Here is a 15,596-nt window from a genome sequence, read left to right on the forward strand (position 1 = left end):
CTGGTTCTCCCTGGAGCACACACATACGCCAGCAGCTTGCTCTCTGAACGCTAGTTATTTAATTGTCAATCACACTTCAGAGAAGATCCCAAGCTGCTGCTGGCCTGTGACCCAGTGGGCAGAGTGAGCACCAGCCACATTCCTCTCCTCTGACTCTGAATAAGCACCACAGGCAGAGCTTGGGGGGCGGGGGACAGCAGGCTTCACGGCCAGGGCCACCTGTGGCCGATGCAGGAGCTACATACCTGCCTCGAGGAGGGCTGCACGGTTTAGATGAGATGATAATTGTGAAAGGTTTTTTCATAAGCATGAAGCACATCAGGCAGTTTTAAACATGGGTGAGGATTTCTTCAGGGCAGTTGAGAGGGAAAGGAAAGATGTCTAACTGACTGTACCTCTTCTATTAACCCAGCCTACCTGGCCCCGTGTTTCAGGTGAATCCTCACTCTACAGCTCAGCCCTGCTCAGTTCCAGGGTTGGGGCAGCTGGTGCCTTCTCTGTTGCACTTGCAGTTTGAGAATGGGCATCCGATCAGCACTTTGCTACCAGATTGATGCTGGTCGTGGAAACTGCTCCATAGGGGAAGTGGCAAGGACCCATCGGGAGTGGTCAAAGTCTGATTTCCTTGGATCTGAATCTGGGCAGCACCCTTGGTCAATATTGATTTAGTCATTCCTAGCAATGTGAGATCTTTGTGGCTGTGTGGAAATCTGCATGGAGCGAGTTCAAAAGCCAGTGTCTCCATAACAGTAGCTCTGGATGCTTGATCTGTGGTTTTTTGATCCTGTGTGTGCTGATCCTGGTCCAAGGCTAGGAATCTCTCAAGGCACAACCTGGTCATAGAACCATATAGGCACAGGAGTGGCAAGACCCTCAGATGCTGTGAAAACGTTGATGCTGGTGGGAATTCCTGATGAGGTTCTGCCTCGTAGAGTCACGCAGCAGCAGCTCATTCCCCACAGAGCAGCCACTTCTGCACTCAGAATGCACAACCCAAAGACACTATGCCCTGGACACCGAATACGAGCTCACAAATCTAAAGTCCCACAGCAGCAATGCCATGGCCACCAAAACAAGAGCTTCCCCTTCCCTTCCCAGTCTCCTGGACAAGAGGACAGAAGCTTCCTGCAAGACGCAGGCTGTCACTAGACAATCTATCTTGGCTTAATATCAGGAGGACAAACACAGGCCCTAGTGCCCTTCACCAGTAACAGGCAAACTTGCTAAATATCAACTGCAAAAGATTTATTCTTTTAGATGACTCAGTGAATCAGATAATACTATACTCATTTAAGAATTCCAATGCACTGAGTACTTTCGGCTTTTGGAATCACATAATGTTTTACATACTCAAAATTAAACAAAATCAAATCAACAGGATGACAGAGAAAAACTCTAAGAATGCAGACAGAAACCAATTAATCTCACTATTTCTAATGAAAAACATAACCACACTGAAGGTGGAAAAAAAAACAGAGTAACAAAAGCAGAGCAACTTTTGAACATATTATTTTGACTGTTTGCTTTCAGTCTAAAGACAAATAACTACAAACTAATACAAATTCTAGGCTTCCCTGGTGGCTCAGAGGTAAAGCCAATGCAGGAGTCGTGGGTTTGATCCCTGGATTGGGAAGATCCCCTGGAGAAGGAAACTGGACCCTACTCCAGTATTCTTGCCTGGGAGATCCCATGGACAGAGGAGCTTGGCAGGCTATAGTCCACAGTGTTACAGAGTCGGACATAACTTAGCAACTGAGCACACGTGCAACACACATTCTAGAAAGAAAGTTTGTTTTTTTGCAGGGGTAGGAGTTAATCTACTTTCCATCAATTATAGGGTTGAGCAAAGAAGTAAATAGACAGTCATTTGACAGTCAAGTTTCTCACTGTTGGAGAAGGCAGTTAAAACTAAGGAAGGAGAACCCTGGTGTGATAAATTAGAATGAGAGGCATTACTTTGAATTCATAGTTCTTAATATGCAGAGGAAGATATAAATATATATTCCTTCTCTCTGTCTACTTACAGGGTCTACAACGTAAGACATCCCAGTACCAACGAACAGATCTAACACCCAGATCTTGGTCTTTAAATACCATTTCTCATCTTGCTGAGCCACAGCTCTTTGGAGGAACAGCTGATTCAGGGTCGAAGCAGAGAAAATACAAAATGAGCCTAGAATATTTTCTGTCAGAAAGTAAGGAGATGCTCCTAAAAAATGATGATGATGTGTTGAAAGGAAATAGGAAACAGCCTCCATGGGGCACCCACTGGCCAAATCTGGAATGATTTGAGCATCACAATCAATAATTATAGCAATAGAATACTCATGGGAAAAGTAAGACTCTGAGTCCATACAGATATAAGTAAATGAATAAATTAAAACAAGCAGAAAGAGGGAAAATCCTTTTTAGTAGAAGACCAACTAATATATGTAGAAGAAATGATGGTGTTAGAAAATCATGATTCTGCAGCCATCACAGTAATAACTGATTCTGCCAAGAATCAACAACTGATGCTAAAGCTAGTGGGTAGGAGATATATGAAGAACTGGATATTTCCATAGTCTCAAAGTATCCCTAACAAATTATGTATTAACTACAAAGGGGAAATTAGTAACTTCAGACTGGATTAACCTAGTGGGCACCACCTGAAATGCTAACCAAAGTTAATATTACCAATAATGGAACAAGCAGAAACCCTGTACCTCTCTCCTGATATGATGTCTAGAAAAGAATGCAATATCATTCTATGCGTTCCTGCCCAAAATACAAAACCCAAATCTAATCATATGAGATCATGTCCCAAACTGAGGAACATTCTACAAAACAACTAGCCTGTGTTTTGCAAAAAAAAGAAAAAGTCAAGGTCATGAAAGAAAAAGAAAGGCTAAGGAACTGTTCCAGATTAAATGAGACTGAGTGAGGCGTGATGACTGAACGTCCTGTGTGATGCTGGACTGACTCCTGGTCTGGGGGAAAAAGCGACAGGATATCAGTGGGATAACTGGCAAAAGTGGACTGTGAAACTGTGGATTAGATAATCGGATTGATCAATGTTAAATGTCTTGATCTTAAAATTCCATAGTCTGGCCATCCAGGCACGTACTATGGCTATTTCATTTAGCCACACCAAGAGGCTTGTGTGATCCTAGTTCCTTGGCCAGAGATTTGAATGCAGGCCCTCAGCAGTGAAAGTGTGGAGTGTCAACCACTGAACCACCAGGAAATTCTCTAAATGTCTTGATCTTGATAAACATACTGTGGTTAGGTAAAATAAAAGTCCTATTCTTAGGAAATAGACACTGAAGTATTTATGGATAAGGGAATAAGGGAATATGTCTACGAATTACTTCCAAGTGGTTCAGGAAAAAAATACATAAAATAGAATATGCGCTCAGCCATGTCTGACTCTTTGCAACACCATGGACTGCACCCTGCCAGGCTCCTCTGTCCATGGGATTACCCTAGCAAAATATTGGAGTGGGTTGCCATCTCCTCCTCCAGAGGATCTTCCTGACCCAGGGATCAAACCTGCATATCTTACGGCTCTTGCATTGGCAGGTGAATTCTTTGCCACTGAGCCACCTAGGAAGCCATAATAGAACATAATATGTATCAAAAGATACATATGGAATAGAAATATATAGAGAGAGAGCAAGAGAGAGCACACAAATAATAAAGCAAAAGGACAAAATGTTAACAACTGGTAAACCTGAGTCAAGAGTATATGGCAGTTCCTTGTATTGCTGCAACTTGCTACAAGTGTGAAATGGTATCAAAATTACAAAAGTTTAAAAATAATAAACACAATTTTTATTTTTTAAAAGAAGCCCATATATATTGAAAAAATAGCTTGTTCACTCTTGCACTCCCAGTGCTCAGCATGGAACAGGTGCTTACTAAACGTGTTAGCAGAATGAATGAATGAATAAAATGTGCTTTAGAAAGTGACATTAGACCTCTCTTTCAAGATAGAAGAATATGTACTTTCCTACCTTCCAAATTACCATGACAATAACAGAAAAGATGTGGGCTTTTTTAAATGTATGAAACCATAGTTATAACTAGAAAGGGAAAAAAAACACATGCTACTAATAGATCAGATATTTGGAGAGATTTCTGCATATCGGCTCGGATGGGCAGAAGAAGGCACATGAGGGAGCAGCCCGGAGCAGCCAAGAGAAGAGCCGTCTTCCAAGGCCCCTGAGAAGTTCCAGGCTCAGAGCCAGCAAATGCTAGGGGCAGACACAGGCCACAGCAATCATTGGGAATAACATCATCTTGGAGGTTTCATCATGTAACGAATGTAACACATATGGCACTCATAGCATAAAAGGCTGAAGGGCGGAGCTGGGAAACAGGCCTGTGTGATTGCCAAGTTCCTACATTTTACATTGAAGCGGCATAATATTAACTCTAAACAAACTGTGAACATTTTAAAATGTATGTTTAATCTCTGGAGCAGCCGTTCTCAAACTTTTTGATCTCCAGATCCTTTTACATTCTTAAAAATTACTAAGGATCCCCAAGAGTTTTTGTTTATGTGAGCTGTAACTATCAATATTTACCATATTAGAAACTTAAAGGGAGATATTTTTAAAACTTATTAATCACCTAAACATAATAATAATAAACCTATTATCTGTTAAAATAAGTATGTTTGCATGAAAAATAGCTACTTTCCCAAGCAAAAACACTTGAAAACATTTTAATCTCTGGCTTGATAGAATACAGCTGGACTCTCATATCTCCTGCATCCAATCTGGTGTGAGATGTTATTTTTGAAGTACATGAAAACAATTTGGCCTCCCATGCTTCTATAGTTAGAAAGAGTAATCTACTACCATCAAGCCATATATGAAAAAAAATTCCTGTCACCCCAAAGAGAAGAGAAGAACATAAAAAAAAAAAGTGACAGGGGATATAAGAAACAGCAGTAGCTGCATATGAACTAGAAGAATTAAAAGATACTTGAAAAAAAATTAAGACTTTATTGCTCAGAAGCAGCAAAGCTTTAACAGCTTAGGCCTGTGTTTTCTCCTCCATGAGTCTGATAACGTCACTTGGTTTTCCAGTTAAACACGCACATTTATATATCTTACTACAATAAATGCTATTTACAGATATACAGTTTTTATAACCAACAAACATGGAAATACTTATTACAATTAAAATATATATAAATTTTATAAACCATGACAATGTAAAAGTAACAATCCAACAAAAAATTAGAAATGAAATGAGAGAAATGGAAGGAAGGGTAAATATGGCAATGTCCTCTTTTTTCATACTGGGAAGCAATAAGTAAACTGATATTAAATTGATAATGTAGTCAAGAAACTGAGGTATAAATAAAATACTTAAAGTTATAAACCATTAGTGACTGTCTCTGGGGAATGGTGGTAAAAGAAGAGAGGAAGAAGGCTTTTAATTTTGTATCATTCTTTTGCTTAAAAAATGTTTTTACTGCATACATGTAGTACTTCTATGATATAATAACAATTTTTATTTGAAGAAAAATCTACCACATATTATAAATATTTGAAAAATAAAATGCTGACCTCGAGTTAGAAATTTATTTATAACTCAACTTCACTTTATGCAATGGATACACCAAAAGATACCTGTGATCTGAATCACATTTGAAATGTAGAGTCTGCTTAAATTTCTTTGATAAAATTAATGTCTGTCCATACATGTATATATCTTTGTTTAAAATTAAAATTTGCCTGTGCTTTGGTTTTTTCTTTTTAAACTGATAATTGCCTAAAATAAAAAGGGAAAGCTACTCAAAATGAGCCATGGCCTTCTCTTTTCTAAGTTCTATGAACACTGAGGCTCACTTTAGAGTAAATTTATCATCAGGATCAAACATAACTATTTTTGGCTAAATGAGGATCAGTAGGCTACCATGGCTTCAAATTCATCAGTAAGCACCTAAATCCTGCAACTTCTGACAGAAACTGTGGATGTGATTTACAAGCTATCTGCAGATTGGAAAAAGCATATCATTGAATTTTTTTTACACAAACCAGTGGTTTTTACTTCATTATCTTTTTCTCTTTCTTTATGCCTGTTGATATAAAGAAGAGAACACTTGCACATCAAAACAAAAACAAAAGAAATGTAGCTTTCTTCTGATAAGTGACAATGACAACAATATCCTACTAGACAGGTATTCACGCCAGAGCAGTACTACCTCTGAAGACTGTTCATGCTGAGCTATTCTGAAGCATCACAACCTCTGCAGTCTTTTGACTAAGTTGTTAAATTCAGAAAGAAAGAAAACAAGTTTTAAGAATCAGATTACATTACTACTTGAGAGTGTATGTCTGTGTGTGTGCGCGTGCACACGCACTTGCACAAATGCACGCTCAGTTGTGCTCAACTCCTTGTGACTCCACAAACTGTAGCCAGCCAAGCTCCTCTGTCCATGGGGTTTCCCAGGCGAGAATACTAGAGTAGGTTGCCATTTCCTCCTCCAGGGGACCTTCCCGACCCCAGGGATTGAATCCGCGTCTTACATCTCCTGCACTGGCAGGTGGATTCTTTACCACTAGCACCGCCTGGGAAGCCCTACATTACTACTTGATAATGATTAAAGAGCAAACAATTCTTTCCTGCTGGCTCAGACAGTAAAGAATCGATCTGCATCTTAAGTTATTTGGTAGACATGAAATACTAAACCACTGTCATTTTAGTTATGTTAATTTAAAGGAAGATATTTTTCAAATTCATATTGGTCATTTGTAGTTTTCCTATGAATCTTCTATATAATCATTGTTCACATTCTATTACAGTGTTAATGTGTCTTTTATTGATTCATGAGTGTTCTTAATATATTAAGAGAATTAATCATATGCTTATCATTTGCAAATGTTTCCTGCCCAGATCAAGATATACTCTTAAAGTGTATGAATAGCAATTTTAGTGTTTGTAAATAATAAAAGTGTAATAAATTAAAAAAAAAAAAAAGAATCGATCTGCAATATGGGAGACCTGAGTTCGATCCCTAGGTTGGGAAGATCCCCTGGAGAAGGGAATGGCAACCTACTCCAGTATTCTTGCCTGGAAAAGAGCAAAAAGAGATACTGAATTACACTCCCTAAGGTATGTATATTTCTCTAAATGTTTTTTATTTGATACTATTTTATGAATACAGGTCTATCTAGTATTTAAACTTCTATCCTGAAGAGAGGTATTCTGTCAGCAAAAGAATAAAATAAATGGAAAAATAAGCTAAAATTCTGTCATCCACCCCTATAGGAAGTCAGGTTGTTCAACTGGGCCAGACCAGAGTCTAAGCACCACCTAGCAGCTCCTTACACAAACTGTAAGAAAAGTACTTCAGAATCATTAACATGGCCTCTAGGATTCTCCTTCCAAACCCCAAACTATTAAATACAGGACTGCGTTTTTTCTGTATTTGACCATGGATGAAATATACCCTAAGGCAATAAGAAATTTTTAAGTCATCTAGTTCATTCATTCATAGCTAGGCAGAATATATTAATCATGTTCTTTCCTTTCTGTCTTATGACATTGCTGCTGCTAAGTCACTTCAGTCATGTCTGACTCTGTGCAACCCCATAGATGGCAGCCCACCAGGCTCCGCCATCCCTGAGATTCTCCAGGCAAGAACACTGGAGTGGGTTGCCATTTCCTTCTCCGATGCATGAAAGTGAAAAGTGAAAGTGAAGTCACTTAGTCGTGTCCAACTCTTCGCGACCTCATGGACTGCAGCCTACCAGGCTCCTCCATCCATGGGATTTTCTAGGCAAGAGTATTGGAGTGGGGTGCTATTGCCTTCTCCGCTTATGACATTATGATATCTTTAAAATCTTGTAGTTCAGGGAACAGATCAACCTTCCCAGGGCTAACCAGCTCTTATAGATAGCACACAGCTGGCCAGGAGCATCCCTTCCATATGCAAACCTACCAATTCTGAGTATATTCCCTAAGCCACTCTGTTTATCTAATTCTCACACACCAAGCCAATATTTCTCCTGCTCTAAATCACCCCCAGGTCAGTTTCTAGGAAACTAGAGACCACCTCTACTGCCAAAGCTTACCAGAACTATTAAAACCATCCAGTCCTAAGCTGTTTGTGCTACCCTGCCCTGCCCTTCCCACCAAAAGCACAATGAAAGCTGTGGCCCAGGTTTTCCCTTCATTCCTGCTTTTGCCTCCTGACCAGAACTTGGTGCTTTCCCTGCGGTCCTGCATGGCATTCCTCCTTCTCTTGAGAAATGTAAGCAGTAAATTCTTCTTCCAGTGGCACTGATCTCTCTGTCTCATCAGTCACCTCTACAAATGAAGATCCTGTGAATATATAAATGAGACAATCCCACCACATTCATTTCAATGAAGAATCACTTTCATTCTAGTTTCTTCGTCCAGAAAATGTCTCCACTCCAACTTTTTACAAAAATGAAGCATTTTCAGAGCACTGTCATTTTCGAGGTTGACCTCCTAGGCTAAGTGACAAGTAGGCCTGTAAAGTGGAAAGGGTGAAGACAACAGAGAGAGAGCAAGAAAGACAAACCGAGCTCACGCGAAAGCTGCAGACTCATTTCAACCCTGAGAGTAAAAGCTGCCCTTTCTTCTCTCCCAGGCTGCAGAGCCCAAGCCTGTTTCTTCTGTTATATCCCATAGGTGGTTCTGTCCAGGTACCCTTGGTCTTTCACAGTGAAGCTAACCGCTTAAGCCTCAAGACCCTTCACTTGCATTGAGTCTCTCCAAAGACTACACCTAATTTTGTATTTATAATTTGTATCCTTTTGACTGAAGAGAATCCCTGAAAATGGTATAAGCTTCATGCCCTACAGAAACTGGGAGGGTGATAGGGGTCATGACTCCCAGAATCCCAGATGTAAGCCCTTCTCTTCCACCCAACCACTCTGGACCCCAGTTTCCCTATCTGTATAAGAGGGGATAACAAGATGGCCTTGTCCTAGGTTCCCTTTTCTTTTCTGCTCAGGTGCATCCATTTCTCTATATCTAACAAAGCAATAAGCTATCACCTAGCATGTGGCTGCCAAGGCTCACTTTGCATATTGGCTTTTTAAAGATGCTAAAACGAGCCTGAAAAATGCAAAAATGAAAGTCAGTTCTTAACTGTACATGGGCTAACAAGCGTGCAGAAAACCACAGCAAAGCTTCTGTGATGAAGCCTGGTACCAACGCTCAAAATTATAACCTAAAGATTGGCTGCATTAAGATCAACCAAGAGCCGTAATATAGAGTGAGGGTGTTCGGGCTCAGTTCTCACCTGGCTCTGCCACTCTCTTGATGTATCTTTGGACAAGTCATTCCACATCTCTGGGCTTGTTTATTGACAAGCTAAGCAAGGGCTGGACCAGAGGATCTCTAGGAACTCCTCCATTTTTTTTTTTTTTTTTTAGTTTGAGAGTAGAAAATTCCTCTTTATTCATTGCAATAACTTGTAACGCCTCAGTCTCTTAACATGTTCGCCTCTCTCTGCCCCTCTTGCTGGTCCCACAACTGGATCATATTCTTTCTTACTCTTACCACATTGAGCTAGCCTCAGTGAGCCTCTGAACCGAGGAGGCGAGAACAGGGAGCAAGCACAGGAGGCCAGGGAAGGGAAAGGGAGGCAGGGAGTCTGGCGGCGCCGAGTCCTGGTGCAGCGTCATGAAGAGCTCACACCCTGGCTCACACATGGGTCAGATGCCATAGCTCTGAAGGGCAACTTACTCCTTGCGTCTGCATCGGGCTTTTTTCACGGGTGATTAGCTCAGGCCGGCCATTACCCCACAGACTTCCTAGAACAGGGTCCTCACAGACTCACTCCTGCTGGATCCCAAGTCTCCAGCTGGATAAAGAAGGAAGAGAATGAGTTACTCACACTAGCTAATCTGCGGCTTTTGGTCACCCATTCTCAGACCACAGCATGACACAGCTTCCCTTTAAGTTTTTCTGGAGACTGTCCAATCCTGAGAGAAGGAAAACAGCACACCAGACTAGTGGGAGGCATCCCTTATTCCATCATGATTAAGAGACTTCTGTTTTAGTATCTGCAGCACTCGCTGGAGATCCTGGCAAGAACAGGCACTCGATAAACGCCTGCTAAGCTGAGCCAACTTTTCCCGCTATTTCCCACACTAAGAGCACTGGATCCTGCTGGACTCCAGACCTTGCACAGATGTCCACTTGCCGTCTCTCCCTGTCTCTGGCTACTCCTTTCTCCTGTCAGCTTCATCTTCCTGACCACTGCGTCTGTCACACTCCTCTCTGTCCAGTGACTGATGCAGACATGGCTGGTGTCAAAGGCCATTAGCTTTCCATTCACCTCCCTCTGGCACCAGCTTCTCCTTAGCTTTCCAGCCCTGCATCTCACAAGCAGACTACTCGACTGGGTTTCTGTGTGAAATCTGCTTCATCCGATCACTGGACAAGCACTGTATTTAGTCTGCACCACGTGACAGGCACAGGGCCAGACCCTTCTGCAGATGGCGTAAGAACCCTGAAAATCAGGTACACTCACCCCATCCTGCAGTTGTGGAAACAGAGGGCAAGCCCTTGAGTAACTTGCCCAAGGGCCTGGCATGCCTGATGGCATAGTCAGAATTGGGAACCCCAGGTTCCCAGATTCAAGTCCACCCTTAAACCACACTGCACATCAGTGAAGTGCCTGGGGACAGAGGTTGCTGAAATGACTCGTACCTCCACAAGGTACACACGCACACACATTCCCAAACCACTCCAAGCCTAGAAATCACCCTCAATGGACTGCCCATCCCACATAATCCAGAGTGTCCCAGACACTATCCCAGTCTCTGGTTTTGGCCAAGGAAATTATTCTGGATTTGGGACTCCTACCTTAGGTCTTCTACCTGAATTTGATGTGCTGAGTTATGTATTCATTTGCCAACTGAACCCTCTGATCAGTCACATCACTATCTCATGGACCAAATACATACTCCCCATCTCGGTTTTATTATTAGACAATGTTTACAAAATGCCTCCTATGAACTGAGTGCTATACTAAACATTTACATGAAGTATCTCTGTTAATCTTCATAATTCTCTAAGGTGCGTTCTATTATTGTCGTCATTTTATGGGAGGATACAAAGGCTTAACCAGGTGAAGTAACTTTCCCAAAGTTACAAAGTGTTAGAATCAGTACTTGAACCAGGCAGCACCATCAACCCTCAGATCTACAGACCCTTCTCAGCCAGTCTGCTTGACCAACACACACCCACCCACCCATACCCAATCTGGTCCCGAAATGAGTAAAGCAAACCAAGAATCCATTCAGTAACCCCTCCACCTAACTCGCAAGCATCCCCACTCTTCCAAAATGACACAGTGACCAGGAGAAGAGCAGATCTGAACGGAAGGGTTTAGGGTAGCACCCCCCAGCCTGTCTTCCCACTGGGCATGGCCTTCTTGGTCCCATGCTCTTCAGGCCTCAAAGCTCTTAGCAGAATTCCCAACTCCCAAACCTGGAGTAAAGGGAGAAAAAGCTTCATGGGACACTTCTGGAAGGTCAACCACTTCAAACATGTTAGCTGTCCAGCCTGCTATCTGTTCCCGTACAGGCTTCGCTCAGGCCATTGAGGCAGGAGGCATAAAGCAGAAAGGATTAAAGCCTAGACCTTGGCAACAACCATGCCCAGGTTCAAAGTGCCTCCATTTTTCATCTGTCAACCAAAATAATTATTATATCTACTTCAGAATGTTGTGAAGATTAAAAGAGATGATGCACATTAAGTGTTCAGCATATAATAAGTTGGTAGTTATTATCATTTTCTTACCCTCTCAGCCTGGGATGTGTGCCCCAACTTTACCACTGACCCATCAAAACCTAATGCAAATCACAGCTCCCCCTATCCTTAGCCAGGTGAGTGAAGTAGAACTGGCACTGACTGAGCATCTTCCATATGCTGAGCACTAACAAGTACTGAGGACACAAAAACGAATGAGACAACGCCCTGAACTTCAGGAATTCACAGCCTTAAGGAAGACAGGAATGGCAACCCTCTCCAGCATTCTTGCTTGGAGAATCCCATGGACAGAGGAGCCTGGCAGGCTGCAGTCCGTGGGATCGCAAGAATCGGACATGACTTCATAACTAAACCACCACCACCAGCAAGGAAGACAGGAAAGAAACAGCTCACTTCAAAACTGCAGAGCAAGTGCACTGACAGAGCATGCTATGGGAGGGAGCAGGAGAAGCCAGTCAGATCACCGTGAGGGCGGGGGGGGGGGGGGGGGGGGCTGCGGGGGCCAAGGTAAGGAGTCGGCACTGAGTTCTGAAGGCAGCGGGGAGCCATGGAAAGGCTTTCAGCAGAGGAGTCAACTGCACAGACTTGGGCTTTAAAAAGAGATCGCTTTAGAGGAGATGTGGAGAAGGAAGTTAGGAAGGTATGAAATAATTCAATTAAGAAATGATACCTTGGACAGGACAGGGCAAGGAAGACACAGGGAGAGATTTCCAAGATGTCTAGATAATGAACACCAAAGGCCTTGACATTGAACACTGTCTAATCCCTCTACGTTCAGAGACTGAGGGAGATGGAGAGGAAGGTGATACATAGGCATTTACATCCATCATTTTAAAAATCAACACTCGAGACCTCCCTGTTGGCCCAGCAGTTAAGACTCTGTGCTTCCACTGCAGGGGGCAGGGGTTCAATCCCTGTCCAGGGAACTAAGATCCCACGTGCCACGTGGTTGTGGCTTTAATTAATCACAAAAATTTTTTTTAATAAAAATCAACTCTCTCTTAGGGCACTCATGGAAATTTAGCTTGCACTGTGGTCATCTGTTACTTGTTCATTTGGTTAGTCAATTAACATTTACTGACTACTTAAATGCCAGGCATAGCCTTAGATACTTGGAGAGTTCAAAGACAAATCAGCTGAGTGAGAAGTATTAGCAAAGACCAGCAAGGGGAAAGATACAAGCACAGGACCTAGGGAATGGACCTTTGTCTGGAAGGTGGGGTACAAAGAGTAAGATGCAGGGGAGCCAGTTTGAAACTCAGACTGGGTCAGACTGTGCAGGACCTAGGCGAAGGAGTTTGAATTCTTGAGTGGTGGATAGGAGAGCCACTGAAGGTTTTAAACAAGAGAGAGAGGATCACAGCTGAGCCTTAATGGATCCCTCTCATAGCAATGAACCAAATGCTCTCCTTTTGGAATCCCTGGAAACAAGGGCTTCACGTTTTCCATCTGGGTACGTTTTCAAGGTTAACACAGTACCCATTATTTAGGAAGCAGACCATGAACATATACTAGGTGCATAAACACTCATGTACAGTCTTGCAAACACAAATAAAATGCATGGCAAATATGACGAGAGACTGGTCGAGCTAAATACATTCTTAAATAAAATAAATAAGTCAAGCTTTCTATAAGGGTACTCAACCACATTAAAAATATGGTACTGGCTCTTTCACCTAGGGGCAAAGACCTCTGGGCAAGAGTTCTGAAATCTCTCTGAGGAGCTATTCTGGGTCTCCAGTCACTCATTTTTTCTAAATAGCTTGAATATTTGGGGGGCTGGGTGTAAGGAGCTCAGTAGAGAATGCAGGATACAGTTCTGGGCCTGTCAGGGGGAAGGGGAGCAGTACCTTTTGCTGAGCACTCGCCAGCTGCCAGCCACCACACTGCATTTTTCATATATACCCATGCACATGAAGAGGGGTAACTAGCCAGCTTGGATTCCCCCACCAATCCTGAATCCCATCTGCCTCTCCAGCCTCTGCCCTTTGGCTCAGGACTCCCTGGCTTTAGACCCTAATCTCTTGCTACTGTGTGAGGCCATGAGTTGATTCTCTCTCCCTTTGGGGGGCTCATTTTCCCGCTTATAATGCCAGAAAACCCCTTTACCCCTCTCTATGAAGACAAGAGATATCCAAGAGACTGAAAACTTCACAGCTGAGTGACCATCATACAGCAAAGACCCTGGTGCAAGTAGCTTCTTGATAAATGCCTAAGCATGGTTGGTTTGTGTTTTAGGGGAGGGTCACTTTAATTCCATGCCTACACTGAATACTTCCTGTAATGATCAACAGGGAGATGATAAAGAAAGAAAAAGAAAAACCTGCAGATATCAGGGAATCCAGGAATCTATTTGACTTCAGTATATACAGTATGACTTTTTCAGAAACGAATTTACCTTCTTACACTGGTTTGATTCAATATTAAAAGGAGTTTGTATTATCTCAGTCCTCATTCTGTTCATGGAAAACCTCCATGGGTGGGGCTGGGTAGGAGGAGGAGTGTCCAGGATTTGGAATCTGCTAGATACCAAAGAATATTTTTTGCACACAGATGGCTAGGAGTTGGCTGTAACATTTTCTTGATTAAGTTGGAATACCAAAATAAATGTCTGAGATCATTACTTTTAAAATAGTCCACGGTAACGTTTCAATTCAGCATCTTGCCTGGTGACCTTTTCTCACAGACCCCCACACCACCCAGGCCTACCTGCTGGGCTGCCTCGTGGAAGATTTCCTGTACTTGAGACATCTGGGCCATTCTTCTGGAAATGGGGGGTCCTGGTGGTCTGGGTGGGGAGACCCCTCTGGAAAGTAAACAGTGTTCCAGGTCAGTCTGGCTCCTCTTTCCCTGGATCCTTATTGCCCATCCTTCCTATACCAGGCCCTGGCTGAGGAAGGAACTTTGTCTTGCCTCATCTGGAAACATCTCCTTCCCTGTTTGGTACCCAAATATTTGATCCCACTCATCCTTCACAGACTCCCTCTGCTCAAATGTTGCTGTTCTTTTAAACACAGCTGCCCCCAGCTCTTTTTTGCCCTGAGCTCCTTCAACACAGGGGTCGGAGCATAGCTGCCCAGCCCCTGAGAACACAGTTTTACACTCCTCTCCTTCCTTGTGAACCCCTCTGTCCAGGGCCAGGACACCATCGATCCACTAGAACTGGCTGCAGGTGGTCAAAGGACCGGAGACTTACCGAGACCGGCTCCGGAGACAGAGCACAGACCCCTAGGGTTTCGGTCAACGCTGAACTCGCGTCCCTCCAGCAACCCTACTTACGCGAACCCCTACGGCGCAGCGTACACCCCCATTCCAGTCTCCGCCCCTCTCGAACCAAGTTCTCAGGAAGCCCTGGGCCCGGAGGATGGCTCGGGTCCCAGCTGCAGACAGGAAGGGGGTCTACCTGCGCAGAGGGCAAAGGTGACCCAAGCTGGGCTCCGGCTTACAGACAGAGTTCCCGGGAAAGAGGAGCCGCCCAAGACCACCCTGCGCTCTCCCCACCCACCAGCCGCTCGGCGTCCGCCCTCACCTGTTCCCGGGACGCCGGCTCCTAGAGCTGGGCCCGCCCCGCCCAGGCCCCGCCCCGCCGCCACGTGGCTGACCAGGTGCGCGCGGCACGGGTCCCAGCTGTCCCGCTGACGAGGCGTCTGGCCCGAGCTCGGGCACCGCGGCCACGACTCTCGGATCCAGGTTGAGAGAGACGGGCTGCGGGCACTTCCCCTCCCCAAGGGTGGTGCCCGCGCACCGTCGGCCGCCCGGGAGAGCTCCCGGGAGAAAGGAACAGCAATCTTAACAGGGGTGGGAAGGGACTGCGCGGGGGTGCGGGAGTGGACAAGGGGAGGAAG

The 15,596-nt window shown here is 43.8% G+C and overlaps 1 protein-coding gene across 2 annotated transcripts in view; it reads right to left on the reverse strand.

Annotated features, from left to right (window-relative positions):
* The window catches only part of SLC12A8 (solute carrier family 12 member 8), a 140,627-nt gene extending 125,309 nt beyond the window's left edge, over positions 1-15,318 (reverse strand). The window contains exons 1-2 of one of the 2 annotated variants that reach the window (XM_069556296.1): positions 15,281-15,318; positions 14,461-14,557 (exon numbers count right to left, since the gene is read on the reverse strand). In XM_069556296.1, coding sequence (XP_069412397.1) covers positions 14,461-14,511 — 51 coding nt within the window. In that variant the 5' untranslated portion in view covers positions 14,512-14,557; positions 15,281-15,318. Of the gene's footprint in view, positions 1-14,460; positions 14,558-14,947 lie in introns of both variants that reach the window. The other variant, XM_069556306.1, reaches the window with a different exon arrangement.
* Positions 15,319-15,596: the final 278 nt, after the last annotated feature.

Source organism: Ovis canadensis, chromosome 1 (genome assembly GCF_042477335.2).
Source record: "Ovis canadensis isolate MfBH-ARS-UI-01 breed Bighorn chromosome 1, ARS-UI_OviCan_v2, whole genome shotgun sequence".
In the NCBI taxonomy this organism is placed as follows: domain Eukaryota; kingdom Metazoa; phylum Chordata; class Mammalia; order Artiodactyla; family Bovidae; genus Ovis; species Ovis canadensis.